The sequence below is a fragment of the Scyliorhinus torazame genome, chromosome 18 (assembly GCF_047496885.1).
Source record: "Scyliorhinus torazame isolate Kashiwa2021f chromosome 18, sScyTor2.1, whole genome shotgun sequence".
Classification (NCBI taxonomy): Eukaryota; Metazoa; Chordata; class Chondrichthyes; order Carcharhiniformes; family Scyliorhinidae; genus Scyliorhinus; species Scyliorhinus torazame.
Window position 1 is genome coordinate 16,854,994 of NC_092724.1, and position 19,648 is coordinate 16,874,641.

Genomic DNA, 19,648 nt, shown 5'->3' on the forward strand with positions numbered 1-19,648 from the left:
GCTCACCTGTGAGGCCAACAATGTCTTATCGGAAGAGGCGGCCAGCTACAACAGTGAGGCGCTCAACCCAGTGCTGGGTCTCATCAACACCCGGTTTCTCCCATTGCTGTAATTCTGCCCCTACCTAAAAATGATATACCTTGTCTAGTTTAATCGTGTAGAAACCAACTCTCTCATTACTCCAATTACAGCTCCTTTGATAACACACCAGAAACATGAGACTCACTCAACACATGAAACCACTCATTGCCCCGCGGTGACAACTGATCCGGTCCCCACACACAAAAGCTCACAACCAATTTGAAAGATTGGAGCAACGTTAGATCGGCAGGTTTAAAAAAAATGCCACTGTTCTGTCCATTTTCTTCCCATTTCCCCCCGAATTAACTAACTCCTCATCAGGATAACTAGCTTGAACGAGTAGCCATGACAGTGGGCAGACTATTCAGCCACAAGAGGCTCTACTGCTGAATCAGTCCCTGTGCAAAATTCACACACATGCACAGAACCAGCCTGTGTCAGGGCAACAGGAACTGCAGTGAGTTTCCACCACAGAACTCAATTCCAACAACAAACAGAACACACACTGGGCATCAAAGTAGTGAGTTGGTTGGTATGACTCAGCGAGCCACTGCTTTGACCCAAGGGGGTCTGTTATGGGCCAGGGTTTAGAGAACCCCAAAGTGTATCATGGAGTTCACCTGACCCACAACTTTTAATAGATTGTGGTATGGGGAGCACACGGCCCACTCTACAGGTGTGGTACAGCAGAAATGGAAAAGTATTTTTTAAAGCAAAACAATGTTTATTCTATAAATTCAAGTTAACCTTTTTAAAACATACAGTGATCATCTTAGCAACCATTAATTCAAATACAACCCCCAAAGACTACAATACTAAGTGATCCTTTAAGCTTTCCTTTTAACATCCATACGACTTAAAAACAAAACCTTTCTCAGAAGCACATCAGCTTAAAGTCACTACTGAAAACATTTATAATTCTGAATTCACCAAATGATCAAGAGATAGTCTTTTGATGGCAGAGAGAACAGCAGTACACCTGCTTGGTCTGGCTTCAGCTCCAACACTGAAAATGAAACTAAAACACATCCTGCAGCCTGCTCAAAAACGGAAGTAAAAAGCTGACAGACAGCCCAGCTCCACCCACTCTCTGACATCACTGCAGTAGTAAACACTTAAAAGTACTCTCACTACAGATATTTAAATACTCACCCATTTATAAACACCCATTTCTTAAAGGTATTCTCACATGACAGGGTCGAAGACGCTCCAGTTATACAATTGTTAGATAGACCACAATGTATAAAACCAGAGAAATGTGGGGCCTGGAAGATTTAAAGCTTCCTGTTGTTCCTATGGGTGGTTAAAGTGAAAAATATTGCCAAGGAAAAGAAAAGGGAGGGACAATGAGGAGAGAAAAGTGTAGACAAGGTGAGGGAGCGAGAGGCCGAAGGAGCGGGGGGGGGGGGGGGGGGGGGGAAGAGTGAGCAAGGGGAGACGTGGGCCAAGGAAGGCCGGAGGGGGACAGGGAAGGAGAGAGGGATGCAGGCAGCGAGGGAGTGGTGGGGCAGGTGAGAGAGTCGATGGAGATGAGGCAAAACAAAATCAAGAAGAGGAGGAAAGAGAAGAGAAAGAGGGGAACTGAAAAGGCCAAGATTCCGGTTGCGCGGCCTCAGCTCAGGTACTTACTTGAATCCAAATTTGTCCATGGCACACGCCAGGTGTCGTGGATTCTGAGAACAGCGATAGAGATTTCTGTCGTTCTCGGGTATGATATCAACATCGCTGAATATGAAACAATCGTAGTCCTTCTCTTTTGATGCTTCCACAAATCCGACATTGAGGAGCTTTGCTCGGTTGAAGGTGCCTTCACCGGCCTGGTTAAAGTTACAAACAGATTAAAAACGGCAGCAGCAACATGCCAAGCACCCTTCAGCCTAACCTCCAGCCTCAGCTTCTAGCTCTGAAATTAGAAACACTCAGGCACACGAGATATTGAGTTGAGTTTCTGTCTGACCTCTCAGCCAACATAAAGGATCCCGTGGCATTATTTCGAAGCACAGCAGGGAAGTGCTCTCTGCAGTGTCCTAGAATCCATAGAAACCCCACAGTGAAGGAGGCCAATCGGCCCATCGAGTCTGCACCGACCCTCCGAAGGGGCATCCCACCCAGGCTCCCGCCCCATCCCCGTCCTTTTGGACACTAAGGGACAATTTATCACGGCCAATCCACCTATCCTGCACAATCTTTGGACCGGAAACCGGAGCACCCGGAGGAAACCCACAGAGACTCGGGGAGAAAGTGCAAACTCCACACAGTGACCCGAGGTCAGAGTTCAACCCAGGTCCCTGCAGCTGTGAGGCAGCAGTGCTGACCACTGTGCCATCCTGGCTGATATTTATCCCTTGACCAACATCACTAAAATAGATGATCTGATTGTTAACACATCGTTGTTCGTGAGAGCCAGCTGTTGCATAAAAAGTCAGCCACATTTTGACATAATAGTGACCAGGCCTCAAAAACACGAGGGAGAAATTCTCCATTGGGTCAGAGTCATACCCAACACAAAGGAAGATGTTGAAATAAAAGCAAGATAATGCAGATGCAGTATCCTGATCAAAGGAAGATGGTTATGGTCTGGGAAGTCAATTATCTCAGTCCCAGGACATTGCTGCAGGAGTTCAGGTGGTGTTCTGGACCCGACCATTTTCTGCCTCTTCATTAATGGCCCCTTTCTCCCTCTCGGGTTGAAAATGGGGATGTTTGATGATGATTGCACAGTGTTCAGAACCATTCGCCACTCCTTAGACAAGTAACCCCGAGGCAACAAGACCCGGATAACATTCAGCTTGGGTTGGTCAGTGGCAGTAACATTTTGCGGCAGACCATGACCATCATCAACATGGGAGAATCGAACCAGCCCCTCTTGACATTCAATGGCATTGCCATCGCTGAATGCCCCACTATCAACATTCTGGGAGTTACTACTGATTGGACCAGCTATATAAATACTGTGGCTACAACAGCTGGTCAGAGGCCGAGAATTCTGGAGCAATAAGTAACTCACCCCCTGACTCCCCAAAGCCTGTCACAAATCAGGGGCGAAATTCTCCCCAAACGGCGCGATGTCCACCGACTGGCGCCCAAAACGGCGTCAATCAGACGGGCATCGCGCCGCCCGAAAGGTGCGGAATGCTCCGCATCTTTGGGGGCCGAGCCCCAACATTGAGGGGCTAGGCCGACGCCGGAGGGATTTCCGCCCCGCCAGCTGGCGGAAACGGCCTTTGTTGCCCCGCCAGCTGGCGCGGAAATGACATGTCGGGGCGGCGCATGCGCGGGAGCGTCAGCGGCCGCTGACAGTTTCCCGCGCATGCGCAGTGGGGAGAGTCTCTTCCGCCTCCGCCATGGTGGAGACCGTTGCGGAGGCGGAAGGGAAAGAGTGCCCCCACGGCACAGGCCCGTCCGCGGATCGGTGGGCCCCGATCGCAGGCCAGGTCACCGTGGGGGCACCCCCCGGGGTCAGATCGCCCCGCGCCCCCCCCAGGACCCCGGAACCCGCCCACGCCGCCTTGTCCCGCCAGTAAATAGGTACTCTAATTTACGCCGGCGGGACAGGCAATTTATCGGCGGGACTTCGGCCCATCCGGGCCGGAGAATCCAGCGGGGGGGCCCGCCAACCGGCGCGGCCCGATTCCCGCCCCCGCCGAATATACGGTACCGGAGACTTCGGCAACCGGCGGGGGCGGGATTCACGGCAGCCAACGGCCATTCTCCGACCCGCTGGGGGGTCCAAAAACCAAATATGGACCTGGTTCGCCGGACTCCCTGAACACCTTCCACATCTGTCCTCTACCCCAAAGAACCTACTCAACCTCACCCCCGTCAAGTGCGCTCTGTGAACCACCTTAAATTGTATCAGGCTGAGCCTGGCACATGAGGAGGAGGAATTAACCCTACCCAGGGCATCAGCCCACAAACCTTCCTCGATCTCCTCCCCCAACTCCTCCTCCCATTTACCCTTCAACTCTTCTGCTAGGGCTTCCCCCTCTTCTTTCATCTCTTGGTGTATTGCCGAAACCTTGCCCTCCCCGACCCATACACCCGAGATCACCCTGTCTTGAATTTCTTGTGCCGGGAGCAACGGGAATTCCCTGACCTGTCGCCTCACAAAAGCCCTCACCTGCATATATCTAAATGCATTTCCCGGGGGTAACTCAAACTTCTCCTCCAGTGCCCCTAGGCTTGCAAATGTCCCGTCAATGAACAGGTCCCCCATTCTTCTAATCCTTGCCCGATGCCAGCCCTGGAACCCCCCGTCCATCTTCCCAGGGACAAACCGGTGGTTACCCCTGATCGGGGACCACACCGAGGCTCCCACTGCACCTCTGTGCCGTCTCCACTGGCCCCAGATCCTTAACGTTGCCGCCACCACCGGGCTCGTGGTATACTTTGATTGCGAGAACGGCAGCGGTGCCATCACCAACGCCCCCAAGCTCGTTCCTTTACAGGACGCCATCTCCATCCTCTTCCATGCCGCGCCCTCTCCCTCCATAACCCACTTGCGGATCATCGCCACATTTGCTGCCCAGTAGTAGCTCCCTAGGTTTGGCAGCTCCAACCCTCCTCGGTCCCTACTGCGTTCCAGGAACCCTCTCCTTACTCTCGGGGTCTTATTCGCCCACACAAACCCCATAATACTCCTACCGACTCTCTTGAAAAAGCCCTTGGTGATCACGATGGGAAGGCACTGAAACACAAACAAAAACCTCGGAAGGACCACCATTTTGACCGATTGCACTCTACCCGCCAGCGAGAGCGGTAACATGTCCCATCTTTTGAAGTCCTCCTCCATTTGCTCCACCAACCTCGTCAGATTCAGTTTATGTAGGGCCCCCCAACCTCTGGCTATCTGGATCCCCAGATACCGAAATCTCCCCTCCGCCCTCCTCAGCGGTAGGTCCCCTATCCCTCTTTCTTGGTCCCCTGCCTGTAATACAAAGAGCTCACTCTTCCCTACATTGAGCTTATAGCCCGAAAACTCCCCAAACTCCCTCAGAGTCTGCATGACCTCCACCATCCCCTCCATTGGGTCCGCCACGTACAGCAACAGGTCATCCGCGTATAGCGACACCCGATGCTCTTCTCCCCCTCGGACCACCCCCCCTCCATTTATTAGACTCCCTCAGTGATATGGCCAAGGGTTCGATCGCCAATGCAAACAACAGGGGGGACAGGGGGCACCCCTGCCTCATTCCTCGGTACAGCCGAAAGTACTCCTACCTCCGCCGGTTCGTCACTACACTCGCCACCGGGGCTCTGTAAAGGAGCTTAACCCAGCTGATAAACCCTCCCCGAATCCAAACCTACGCAACACCTCCCAGAGGTACTCCCACTCTACTCGGTCAAAGGCCTTTTCCGCATCCATAGCTGCCACTATCTCCGCCTCTCCCTCCTCCGATGGCATCATTATCACGTTTAAGAGCCGCCGCACATTAGTGTTTAATTGCCTGCCCTTTACGAATCCCGTCTGTTCCTCATGAATCACCCCCGGAACACAGTCCTTAATCCTCGTGGCCAGCACTTTTGCAAATAACTTAGCGTCCACATTGAGGAGCAAAATCGGCCTGTACGATCCACATTGCAGTGGGTCCTTGTCTCGCTTTAGAATCAAGGAAATTGTGGCCTCCGACATTGTTGGGGGCAGGGTCCCCTCCTCTCTTGCCTCGTTAAAGGTCCTCACTAGTAGCGGGGCCAACAGGTCAACGTACTTTCTGTAGAACTCCACCGGGAACCCGTCCGGCCCCGGGGCCTTCCCCCCCTGCATACTCCCCAAACCCTTGCTCAGCTCCTCCAACCCGATTGGTGCCCCCAGACCAGCCACTTCTTGCTCCTCCACCCTCGGGAATCTCAGTTGGTCTAGGAATCGTCTCATCCCCTCTTCCCCCCCTGGGGGCTGGGATCTGTACAGCTCTTCATAGAAGGCCTTGAATACCTTGTTTATTTTCGTCGCACTCCGAACCGTGGCTCCCCTTCCATCTTTGATTCCCCCTATTTCCCTCGCTGCCGTCCTCTTACGGAGCTGGTGTGCCAGCATCCGACTAGCCTTTTCCCCGTACTCGTAGGTCGCCCCCTGCGCCTTCCTCCACTGTGCCTCCGCCTTCCCCGTGGTCAACAGGTCAAACTCCGTCTGGAGCCGTCGTCTTTCCCCCAGTAATCTTTCCTCCGGGGCCTCTGCGTATCTCCTGTCCACTCTCAAAATCTCCCCCACTAACCTCTCCCTTTCCATGCCCTCTGTGTTCTCCCTATGAGCCCTGATGGAGATTAGCTCTCCTCTGAACACTGCCTTCAACGCCTCCCATACCACCCCCACTCGCACCTCCCCGTTGTCGTTGGCCTCCAAGTACCTTTCGATACACCCCCTCACCTTCCCACACACCACCTCATCTGCCAGCAGTCCCACATCCAGCCGCCACAGCGGGCGTTGGTCCCTCTCCTCTCCCAGCCCCATTTCCACCCAGTGCGGGGCGTGGTCCGAAACGGCTAAGGCCGAATACTCCGTCCCCTCCACCCTCGGGATGAGCGCTCTGCCCAGAACAAAGAAATCTATCCGGGAGTAGGCTTTGTGCACGTGGGAGAAGAAAGAAAAGTCCCTGGCCTGCGGTCTTGCAAACCTCCATGGGTCCACTCCCCCCATCTGATCCATAAACCCCCTGAGCACCTTGGCCGCTGCCGGCCTCTTTCCCGTCCTTGATCTGGAGCGGTCCAGTGCTGGATCCAGCACTCTATTAAAGTCCCCTCCCATTATCAGGCCTCCTACCTCCCGGTCCGGAATGCGCCCCAACATGCACTTCATGAATCCAGCATCATCCCAGTTCGGGGCGTATACATTTACCAACACCACCCACGTCCCTTGCAACCTACCACTCACCATCACATATCTCCTCCATTCTCCACTACGATAGTCTTGGCCTCAAATGACCCATGCTTTCCCACCAAAATTGCCACCCCTCTATTTTTCGCGTCCAGTCCCGAGTGGAATACCTGTCCTACCCATCCCCTTCTTAACCTGACCTGGTCCGCCACCTTCAGGTGTGTCTCTTGGAGCATAGCCACGTCTGCCTTCAGTCCCTTCAAGTGCGCGAACACTCGAGCCCTCTTCACCGGCCCATTCAGGCCCCTCACGTTCCACGTTATCAGCCGGATTGGAGGGGCTCTCGCCCCCCCCCCTCCCTCCCCTCCGCCCGTCGACCCCCCCGCCCGTCGACTAGCCATCTCCTTTTCTGGGCCAGTCCCGTGTCCGCGTCTCCCTCGCCCTCCAGTCCCCCAGCCGGGGGACCTCCGTCCCGACCACCTCTTCTGTGTCCCATTCCCTTTCGGCCAGTGCAGCAGCAACCCTTTCTCCCCCCCTTCCCCCCCTCCCCTCCTCCCCGCTAGACCCCTGTCTAGCTTTTTTTGCTCCCCCCATATCACTCCCGTAAGTCAGCTGACACCTGCTGACCCCGGCTTCCCCCGCCGTCCCTTTGACCCCCCCCGTGTGGGAGTCTCCCAATCAATATACGTTCCTTCGTTCCCCTTCCAGCCTTTCTTCCCGCGGGCGGGAAAAAAAAACAGCGCTTTCCAAAGCCTGCCCCGCCCCCTCTGGCGCAGCTCCTGTCGCGGCCTTGTCTCTCTCCCCCAGCCCATATAACATTTCCTGCGTGTGATTGACCCCCTATATACAACAACCATCATACTTCAACCCTCAAACAACCCCCACCCTCACAAACCCTCAGTTAGAGTCCAACTTTTCAGTTTGTATAAAGGTCCACGCCTCTTCAGGCGTTTCGAAGTAGTAGTGTTGGTCCTTGTGTGTAACCCACAGTCGTGCTCGCTGCAACATTCCAAATTTCACTCCTTTCCGATGCAGCACCGCTTTGGCCCGGTTGAAACCCGCTCTCCGCTTAGCAACCTCCGTGCTCCAGTCCGGGTATATTCGGATCTCTGCATTGTCCCACTTGCTGCTCCGCTCCTTCTTGGCCCATTTCAGGACCCTCTCTCTGTCCGTGAACCGGTGAAATCTCACCACCATCGCCCTTGGCGGCTCATTTGCCTTGGGCTTCCTCGCCAGCACCCGGTGCGCCCTGTCCAGCTCCAGCGACCTCGAAGGGGCCTCCGTGCCCATCATCGCCCCGAGCATCGTGCTCGCGTATGCCCCGGCATCGGCCCCCTCCACTCCTTCTGGGAGACCCAGGATCCGCAGATTCTTTCTCCTCGACCTGTTCTCCAGGTCTTCGAGTCTTCCCGCCCACCTCTTGTGTAGCGTCTTGTGCTGCTCCACTCTCACCGCCAGGCCCAAGAGCTCGTCCTCATTCTCACTCACTCTTTTCTGTACCTCCTGGATCTTTACCTCGTGGGCCTTCTGGGTCATCCCTAGTCCTTCAATTACCTACAGCATAGGCGCCAGCATCTCCTTCCGCAGCTCCTCGAAGCAGCGCTTGATGAACTCCTGCAGCTCCGGCCCGCACTCCGCTTTGTCCCCAGCCGCCGCCATTTTGGTTTTTTTCCCTCGCTTCTCCCGCTGCTCCAATGCCGCTTTTTTAGCCGTTGCACTTCGGGTCCGGTCCATAGAAGTTGGTAGAGGACCCCCCTCTTCTCTTCCCCACGGGTTGTCTGTGAAAAAAATTCCGTTGGGGCTCCTCTAGCGAGCCCGAAAATCCGTGGTCGCGGGAGCTGCCGAATCGTGCGGCTTAGCTCCACATAGCCGCAACCGGAAGTCATTGCTCACTTTCTAATGGTGTTAAATTTCACTCTTGGGAGGAGTTTAACTCCTTCCCCCATGGTGAGTTTGGGGAGGGGGTGCATTTACTTGGGTTAGAGGGTGCAAGGCGAGGACCCCGCCATCTTCCTACCTCTGTCTGTACGCCTGGGGTGGACTGTCCCGCGAGCAGACTTCATGCCTGCAGTCAACGAGAGTTTCAGCTCCAGGGCCACTGATCCCAGGGAAGGCTCGCAGCTAGTCACGTGCACTCGAGGAGGGAGTACAAGGCTCTTGTCAGCTCTCCAGTCAGTGGGCAAGACCCCTTTTGCCTGCATTAGATGCCATCCATCCAGTGTACAGTAGAGAAACAGGCTATTCAGCCCAACAGCTCCATGCTGGTTTTCTTCCATCCGTCTTTCATCACCTAACGTCGAGCAATGTATCCATCTCTTCCTTTCTCATTCATGTATTGATCTAACTTCCCCTTAAATTTGTTGATCTGTTTTATTGAGTTTCAATATTTTCCTTCATGGTTCGGTGGAGAAAAAAGTCAATTAATTTCAAACAAAGGTATTAAAATGTTGGGACTGGAGTAGTTTTGGCTAACACGGCGTTGGAGATTGCATGAAAATTAGTTCCTCTTTCGGAAGCATGTCCCTGGATAAATGTGGCTGGTTTGGTCAACAGTTATAGTTGACCTTTATAGAACCATGGTAATGATATGGTAATGTAGGAGGTCATTTGGACCGCTGCATCTTTTTTAGCTCTTCTGCTGAGCTACCCAACTAATCCCACTGCCCTGCTGTTTTCCCAAAGACCTTAAATTGTTTCCCTCTTCAAGTATTTCTCCAATTCTCTTTAGATTGAATCTGCTTCCACTGTCCTTTATGGCAACACATTCCAGATCCTAACATCTTGCTGTTTACAATAATGTTTCTTCATGTCGCCTTTGGTTCTCTAGCCAATCACTTTAAATCTACGTGTTGTCTGGATACTGGGCCGCTGAAAGCAGCATCTCCTCATTTGTTTCATCGAAGCCGTTCATGATTTTGAACACCCCATCCAAATTTCCCCTTAATCTAAGGAGACCAACTCCAGACCCTCCACGTAGTTCCTCGTTCTATCACAAGTCACTCCTACCTGTTCAATCACGTAAATCCCATACTCGCCCTGCTGCCGGCGCAGGATAGGGTGAAGGTAGTAGAGCCAGTGCCTCAGGTGGTGATCCCGATTTCGGAAGGGGATAATGATGGCAATGCGTTGCAGGGGGACGCAGTTCTGAGGCTTGTAGTGACCTCCAAACTCCACGTAGGGATTTAATGTAGCTAGCTCTTCCAGCGACTGCTCCTGGTCGAACACGATCCTCAGGGGCCCAGCTGTTAACCAAAAAACCGGAGAGCTTTGTTAATTGAATCAACTCAAGCGTCACGGCGGCACCTAGCTTTCGTTACTCTCTCACGGGATGTGGACATCGCTGACACGGCCAGCGTTTATTGCCCTTGAATTGAATGGCTTGCTCGGCCATTTTGGAACCAACCACATTGCTGAGGGTCTGGAGTCACATGTAGGCCCAACCAATGGTCATAGTCACCGTTATGAGACTAAACCCAGATTAACTAATTGAATTTAAATTCCACCGGCTGCTGAGGATTCAAACCGGAATCCTCCAGTGTTTGCCAGGACCTCTGGATTACTAGTCCAGCGACATTACCACTACTCCACCAGGGGCTACGTTGCGAGGCGAGTAAACCACAGTGCTGGACTAAAGACCCAAAGACGCGAGTTCAAAACCTGCCATGGCGGCTGGGGAATTTAAATTTAATTAATTAACCGGAATAAAATGCTAGTTTCTACCCGATTGTCACCTGGTTCATGAAAGGAAATCTTAGACTCACAGCAATTTAGTTGGATTTTAGCTGCAATGGCTTGGCAAGTCATGCAATTGTGAAGTGGGCGGCTCACAACCGTCTCAGGAACAATGGGGGAGGATGGGCTTTAAAGTCGCAAGCCTTTAAATCTGGCTAAAGATAAATAAGGATAAAACGTGCGTTTAGATTGTGCCGTACACAACTTCAGGATATTCCCTTCACAACCGATGAAGTACTTTGGAAGTGTTATAATGTAGGGAAACGCAACAACAAACCTGTGCACAGCAGGCTCCCACAAACAGCAACCAAATAAATGGCCCGGCCTTGTCCGAGAGGTTGTGAGCATTTCGGAGGTGCTGCCACGTTTGGAACGAAGAAAGTGTGGCTGCCTATTCCCACTCGGCAAACCCCCCGATAATCTACTTTTAGTGACGTCGGGTTTTGTGATGAACACCAGACCAGGAAGATGGTGAGGACTCTTGGAATAATGCCACAGGATCTCCTACATCCACACAAGAGGGCAGACAGGGTCTAGATTGTTTACATTTTGTCCAATGGGACAGCTTTCCCTCAAGACTGCTCCGGAGTGGAATTTGAACCCACAATCTTTGGCCTCGGAGGCAGGCGTGCCGTTCAATGCGCTGTAGCTGAGGTTGGAAAATGGCTAAGGTTGGGGGTCAACCTTTGGATGAGTGGGTAATATTCCTGAGTCAGAGTGTTCAGGTTCCAAACTCCTCATTCCAGCCAGCATCAATGAGAGGAGACAGCTGCTCCGACCCGGGGGGGTGGGGGGGGGGGGGGCACAGTGGTTAGCACTGCTGCCTCACAGCTCCAGGGTCCCGGGTTCAATTCCGACCTTGGGTGACTGTCTGTGCGGAGTCTGCACGTTCTCCCTGTGTGTGCGTGGGTTTCCTCCGGGTGCTCCGGTTTCCTCCCACAGTCCAAAGATGTGCAGGTTAGGTGAATTGGACATGATAAATTGCCCCTTAGTGTCTAAAAGGTTAGGTGGGGTTACTGGATTACGGTGGAGGCACGAGCTTAAGTAGGGTGTTCTTACCAAGGGCCGGTGCAGACTCGATGGGCCAAATGGCCTCCTTCGGCACTGTAGGGATTCTCTGATTCTATGACTTGGAATTCCAGGACAACCTCCAGCAGGAGACTTACACTCGGTGCCTCTGGCTCTTTGTAGTCCCCCTACTGTAAGGGGCTGAGCCACGATGGGCTGACATAACGATGGTTATGACCACAGGAAGAGCCGTTCAACCTGTCAGGCTGTTAATCAGAAACAACTTGCATGTATACAGCACCTTAAACAAAGTTAAAATTCCCAAGGCGATTCATGGCTGTCATCGAACAAAATTTCAAACCAAATTATGTAAGGAGATGTCAAGACGGGGAGATATTGGTCAAATATGTTTCAAAGGAATGCCTCAAAGGAGAGTGACGCAGAGAAGTTTAGGGAGGGAATTCCAGAGCTGGAGGCACGGAGCTGAAGAGACCCGAATTGGTGGAGCTCAAGTCACTTCAGATGGTTGTAGGACTGGAGGGGATTTACAGCGATAGGGAGCGTTTAGTTCATGGAGGGATTTGAAAATAAGCTCGAGGACTGAGCACACTGGGAGCCACCGTGGGTCAACGAGCGCAGGGGTGATGCTGAACGAGACCGCGTGAGTTAGGAGACAGGGAGGTTTGGATCAATTCTTATTGAGAAGGGTGAAAGATGGGAATGTCGGAATGTTCCAAGACCAAAGGTTAAAAGTGAAAGGTGAGCGAGGGTTTCAGGAGCAGATGAGCTGAGGCAGGTCTGGAGTCAGGAGGAATTGGGCAGTCTCAGAGATGGAGCAGATAGGGGGCCGAAAGCGCCTCTTGACCTCAAATGTGACACGGAGGTTGAGATCGATTAGGTTACGCCTCAGGCAGTTTCTGGGGAGATGGAGTTGGATGGCTGGGGCTGGGAGGTGGGGGCGAGCGATGAGAGAGAGAGAGAGAGAGACAGAGTTTGTGACAGACACTGAAGATAAATGACTTCAGTCTTCCCAGTAGTGAACTGGAGAGATTTTCAAGTTGCGATGACAACCAACATTCTGATCACTCATAACTAGGTTTGGTTCATGTTGATTTCCTCCGTCACTTACCAAGCTCTGGTGGAACACTGGGACATTTCTCCAAGTGGGTAGCTTCAGAAGATTTGATCACTGCTGTCCCATTGCTTGGGGTTGGGGCATCTGCAATAAAGGAGAATGAGAAGTAATTTGAAAATGTCCACGGTGCAGAAAGTTGCACGAGGCCTACGCCGACTGGAATTGCAAATGCCCAGAGCCCGAAAATAAGCATGAGAACTGAGCACACTGGGAGCCACTGTGGGTCAACGAGTGCAGGGGTGATGGTCTATCACCATTCAAGTAAGGTGAATGTTGCAATGCAAGGTTAGAAGCTTTCGGCCTTGACAGTAGGTGAATGAGTGAGGCCTTTACATACATCATAAGACACTAAATATGTAAAACTATTAATGGTGACATAATTTTGATAATAATAATTTTTTTTATTAGTGTCTCAAGTAAGCTTACATTAACACTGCAATGAAGTTACTGTGAAAATCCCCCAGTCGCCACATTCCGGCGCCTGTTCGGGTACACAGAGGGAGAAATCAGAATGTCCAATTCACCTAACAAGCATGTCTTTCGGGACTTGTGGGAGGAAACTGGAGCACCTGGAGGAAACCCACGCAGACACGGGGAAAAGGTGCAGATTCCGCACAGGCAGTGACCCAAGCCGGGAATCGAACTCGGGTTCCTGGCGCTGTGAAGCAACAGTACTAACCACTGTGCTACCATGCCGCCCCTTCTGAAAGTGATTATGGCTTGAAGCTACACACAACAGAAGCTCACCTTTCTCCATCACATTTCCTTCTCTCTCTGTTTACCCACCTTCCCCTTAAATGCCTCTATACAATTTGCTTCAACTGTTCTCTGTGGGAGCCAATTCTATATCCTCACCACTCTCTGGGTAAAGTGTCTCTCCTTACTTCCTGATTAGGTTTCTTCGTGACTGTCTTATATTTATGGCCTACAGTTCTTACCCTATGATTAGAAACATCTTCTCTATGTCCACTCTATTGAACCCATACATAATCTTAAAACCCACCATCAGGTCTCTGCTCAGCCTTCTGATTTCTGGAGATGTGACTCCAGTAAACTTTTAGCTGCTTTCTAAAGCGGGTTCATTGTCGGGGAGTATTTACCCGTGCGTGCTGTGTGCCCCTGGGGAAGTTAAAAGCTGGGTGATGTGGGGGGTGCGGGGGTGGACAAGCAAAATGCCCCAAATATAGTTGGAGGAGGCTCGAGCGGACTGTAAATTCTAGTGCACACCAGCTGGGTTCACATCGGCCTATTCCTGATCTGGCTGCAGTTCAACTTCTTAACAGCGTCGCATCAAATCCCACATCCTGAGAACGAAGCACAGCAACAAAGGCCGATTCGGGCCTTCACAGTAGACACACACACACACACACACACACACACTTTGCACGCAAGGTACCGACAGCTTGCTGCTAATGACTGTTTTGGACTTTCCCCTTCCCTCCAGTCACAGCGAAGGCAGGGAGATGCCACAGCGGATGACTGACAAGCTCCCTGGCTGACAACACATTCTACTTCAATCACAAGACAACTCCGTACCGTTGCACAATGTGCCAGGGTATTAACTGCGAGGATTACAGTGCCATTTCCTTATCCTCCAGAAGAATGTGACCTTAAATACATTGACAAGCAGACAGGACTATCTAGGTTCTGATAACGATTTAGTGCCTTGTTGTGTGACAGTAGCAAGGCGGCTCATTAATCTGGCTTCAAAACCTCTTTGAGCTTGGGGTGTGGGGGAGGGGACGATACAAGCACTGCACGGCTTCACAGAAGCTGTGTGTGGGTGTTAAGTACCTTTTCCATTCTCATTTCCGGGAAGGCTTTGTCACAAGCTGTGTGCTTGCCTGAAGCACCAGACGTGGCTCAGCGGGGAGAGATCTTGCCTGAGTCAGAAGGTCATGGGCCCGGGTCAGAAGGTCATGGGCCCGGGTCAGAAGGCCATGGGTTTAAGTCCCACTACAGAAGATAGACGGGTGCTCCAGTGGCGTACTGAGGCAGTGTTGCATTAATCCGAGACTCCAGAGGGAAGATGTAAAAGATCCGGTGACCACTAATTTGAAGAAGAGCAGAGGCGACCTCCCCGGGGCACAGGCTAACCAACATCACAAAAACATTGGCAGGAATTCTCCCCTTGTTGCGGTTCACTTTTTCCGCCGGCAGTCCATCCCCTCCCGAGGGCTGGCTTCAATTGGAAATGTCGTTGACAAGCGGCGGGAAGACAGAATCCCGCCGTCAGCGGACGGAGCGCCGGCGAGAAACATGGGGCTGGGGGAGCCAGCCCATTATCTGGTCATTAATATTGCTGTTTGTGGGAGTTTGCTGTGTGCGAATTGGCTGCCACTTTTCTAATGTTGCAACAGTACCAATGCACCACCCGGCCACTCATCTGCACAATCAACTCTGGCTAGGCAAGTTCACGACTAATAAAGCCTTATGTTCACTCGCTCTCTCGGTGAATTGAAGGTATATCAATATCATAAAACAGCAATCCTTTCATGAATTGTCAAATGTTTAAAGAGTTATACAATCTTTAATAAATAAACCTGCTGCACACCCAACGGGCTGTTGAATTAAACATTCCAGTCCGTGAGCTGGCGACATGCTTTCTCGCCGCAGGATATCGAATAGAAAAGGCCCAGTTTTGCTTTTTGTCGATATGCTCATTGTCTGTTTGGTTGCTCACAAGAATGTTGCTTCTAGCAATTTCCTCGGTGTTCCTCTGATGGCACAGGCTCTGGCGAAGACTCCGCACATGGTGGCCGTCTCCCACGGCCAAGGGCTTCACGTGGAAGTCCATTCACTGAGGCCCAGTGAGCTATTTGATGCTGGGACTGAGTGCTGGTGAGGGTACCACAGTCCAAACCTGTCCTCTGCCAATATCCATGGCCGTGTACTTGCCACCACGGCTAACTGTTTGGTTCACTCCTTTACCAGGAACAGTAACAAGTTAACACCCCTTCATCCAGACTCGAAAAGTTAGCTCCCTCCTCTCTCTCCTCAGACCTGCCGAGAATGCCCAGCATATTCTGTTTCGGAGTCCGCAGTAATTTGCTTTAATTCAACGTTCCTTCTTGGTTGGCCATGGCACTCACAGTCAGAGGTTGTGAGACTCAAAACCCTTCCAGAGACTTGACAGATAGCCTGGACCGACAGTTCAGGGCACTGCTGAGGGAGCGCTGCACCGTTGGAGGTGTCGTCATTTTAATTAAACATCAAGCCAAGATCTCACCAGTCCTATCAGGTGAATGCACTAGATCTTGTGGAAAAATGAGCGTGACATCATTAGAAGGGGAATATGTTCCAGTCCCGCCAAGTCAATGGCTCCCTGCATTCTCTGGTTGGGTGAAACGTTCCACCCTTGGTAACACTTTTGTTTTGAGCAGAGCACACACACACACACACACACACACACACACAGCTCTGATGTCTTCAAGCTTTTTACCTATGTATAACTGTTCCCATGTGCCTCGTCTTAATAAATGAACTCACCATGTTATGAGTGCCTTGTGTCTTCTAGAGTAAATAAGTTCAAGCATTATAGCAGCAGAGTAATATGACAGATCCCACAGCACTACCTGAAGAAAAGCAGGGAGATTGCCACCAGTGTCTTGGGCTAGTATTTATTTCCTCAGCCAATCATCACCCAAACAAATGATCACCTTGCTGTTTGTGGGAGCTTGCTGTGCACAAATTGCCTGTTGTGTTTCCTACATTGCTGTCAACTGTGACTACAATTCAATGAATAAAATCTGACTGCACAGAGTGATCCAAGCCGAGAATCGAACCCGGGTCCCTGGCGCTGTGAAGCATCAGTGCTAACCACTGTGCTACCGTGCCGCCCCGAATTGGTAAAGTTTTCCACGTGCAATATGTTATTTATTTTTTAAAAATATGTTTTATTGAAATTTTTTTCCCAAACAACAATTTTTCCCCTCTTACAAAGCAAACGCAACAATAACAATACAGAAATTTTTAACAATACACAAGTAACAAAACCCCTTTATCTTTGACCTAAACTAAACTAAACCCCCCCCCCCCTCCCCCTGGGTTGCTGCTGCTGGTCATCTGTCTTCCCTCTAACGTTCCCCTAGGTAGTCGAGAAATGGCTGCCACCGCCTGGTGAACCCTTGAGCCGATCCTCTCAGGGCAAACTTTATCTGCTCCAGTTTAATGAACCCCGCCATATCATTTACCCAGGCCTCCAGTCCGGGGGGTTTCGCCTCCTTCCACATGAGTAGGATCCTGCGCCGGGCTACTAGGGACGCAAAGGCCACAACGTCGGCCTCTTTCGCCTCCTGCACTCCCGGCTCTTCCGCAACTCCAAATAGAGCTAACCCCCAGCCTGGTTTGACCCGGGCCTTCACCACCCGCGAAATCACTCCCGTCACTCCCTTCCAATACCCTTCCAGTGCCGGGCACGCCCAAAACATATGTGCGTGGTTTGCCGGGCTCCCGCCACACCTCCCACATTTGTCCTCCACTCCAAAGAACCTGCTCAATCTTGCTCCCGTTATGTGTGCTCTATGTAGCACCTTAAATTGAATCAGGCTAAGCCTGGCGCATGAGGAAGAGGAATTTACCCTGCTTAGGGCATCAGCCCACATACCCTCCTCTATCTCCTCCCCTAGTTCTTCTTCCCACTTTCCTTTTAGTTCGCCCACCGACTCCTCCCCCTCTTCCCTCATCTCTCGGTAAATCTCTGACACCTTGCCCTCTCCGACCCACACCCCTGAAAGCACCCTGTCCTGTATCCCCTGTGTCGGGAGCAACGGAAATTCCCTCACCTGTTGTCTAGTAAACGCCCTCACCTGCATATATCTCAAGAAATTTCCCCGGGGCAACTTATACTTTTCCTCCAATACTCCCAAGCTCGCAAAAGTCCCATCTATAAATAAATCTCCCACCCTCCTAATTCCCAACTGGTACCAGCTCTGAAATCCTCCATCCATTCTTCCTGGGGCGAACCTATGGTTGTTCCTGATTGGGGACCCCACCAGGGCTCCCCGCACCCCTCTCTGCCGCCTCCACTGTCCCCAGATATTCAATGTTGCCGCCACCACCGGGTTCGTGGTAAACATTTTAGGTGAGATCAGTAGCGGCGCCGTCACCAGCGCCTCTAAACTCGTCCCTTTACAGGACTTTCTCTCCAGTCTTTTCCAGGTCGCTCCCTCACCCTCCATCATCCATTTACGTATCATTGCCACATTGGCGGCCCAATAGTAATCGCCCAAGTTCGGTAGTGCCAATCCTCCTCTGTCCCTACTACGCTGAAGGAACCCCCTCCTTACTCTCGGAACTTTCCCTGCCCACACGAAGCTCGTGATGCTCCTGTCTATTTTATTAAAAAAGGTCTTGGTGATTAGTATAGGGAGACATTGAAATACAAATAAGAACCTCGGGAGGACCATCATCTTAATTGCTTGCACCCTGCCCGCCAGCGATAGAGGCTGCATGTCCCACCTCTTGAAGTCCTCCTCCATTTGTTCTACCAACCGTGTCAGATTAAGTCTGTGCAAGGTTCCCCAGCTCCTAGCGATCTGAATCCCCAGGTATCGGAAGTTTCTTTCCACTTTCCTTAGAGGCAAGCCTTCTATCTCTCTACTCTGGTCCCCTGGATGTATCACAAATAATTCACTCTTCCCCATGTTTAGCCTATACCCCGAGAAATCCCCGAACCCCCTCAAAATTCGCATAACCTCTATCATCCCCCCCGCTGGGTCCGACACGTATAACAATAGGTCATCCGCGTATAACGAGACTCGGTGTTCTTCTCCCCCTCTAATCACCCCTCTCCATTTCCTGGAGTCTCTCAACGCCATGGCCAGAGGTTCAATTGCCAACGCGAACAACAATGGAGTCAGCGGGCATCCCTGTCTTGTTCCCCTATATAGTCGGAAATACCCCGATCTATGTCGACCTGTAACTACGCTTGCCGTTGGAGCCCCATAAAGAAGTCTAACCCAGCTAATAAACCCGTTCCCAAACCCAAACCTCCTTAACACTTCCCATAAATACTCCCACTCCACCCTATCAAATGCCTTCTCTGCGTCCATTGCCGCCACTATCTCTGCCTCCCCCTCCACTGGGGGCATCATTATCACCCCTAATAGTCGTCGCACGTTAACATTCAGTTGTCTCCCTTTTACGAACCCTGTCTGATCTTCGTGCACCACCCCCGGGACACAGTCCTCTATCCTCGATGCCAGTACCTTTGCCAACAATTTGGCGTCCACGTTCAACAATGAAATGGGTCTATAGGACCCGCACTGCAACGGATCTTTATCCCTCTTCAAAATTAACGATATCGTCGCCTCCGACATCGTCGGGGGTAGAGTCCCCCCTTTCCTGGCCTCATTGAACGTCCTCACCATCAACGGGGCCAACAAGTCCACATATTTTCTGTAATACTCCACCGGGAACCCGTCTGGTCCTGGGGCCTTCCCTGCTTGCATGCTTCCCAGTCCCTTAATAACCTCGTCCACCCCAATCGGTGCCCCCAGGCCTACCACCCCCCGCTCCTCCACTTTCGGGAACCTCAATTGGTCCAGGAACTGCCGCATCCCCTCCTCTCCCTCTGGGGGTTGAGACCTATACAGTTCCTCATAGAAGGTCTTGAACACCTCATTTATCTTTCCTGCCCTTCGCACCGTGTCTCCCCTTTCGTCTCTAATTCCTCCTATCTCCCTCGCTGCTGCCCTCTTTCGCAATTGATGAGCCAACAGGCGACTCGCCTTTTCCCCATATTCATACCTCCTCCCCTGTGCCTTCCTCCACAGTACCTCCGCCTTTCTGGTGGTCAGAAGGTCAAATTCCGTCTGGAGTCGTCTCCTCTCCCTGTACAATTCCTCCTCCGGGGTCTCTGCAAATTCCCTATCCACCCT

General features: G+C 51.8%; 1 protein-coding gene across 1 annotated transcript in view; it reads right to left on the bottom strand.

Annotated features, from left to right (window-relative positions):
- LOC140394975 (beta-1,4-galactosyltransferase 2-like) overlaps window positions 1-19,648 on the bottom strand; it is a 79,975-nt gene that overhangs the window by 28,564 nt on the left and 31,763 nt on the right. The window contains exons 2-4 of the mRNA XM_072482243.1: window positions 12,762-12,851; window positions 9,899-10,134; window positions 1,711-1,898 (exon numbers count right to left, since the gene is read on the bottom strand). Coding sequence (XP_072338344.1) covers window positions 1,711-1,898; window positions 9,899-10,134; window positions 12,762-12,851 — 514 coding nt within the window. The remainder of the gene's footprint in view (window positions 1-1,710; window positions 1,899-9,898; window positions 10,135-12,761; window positions 12,852-19,648) is intronic.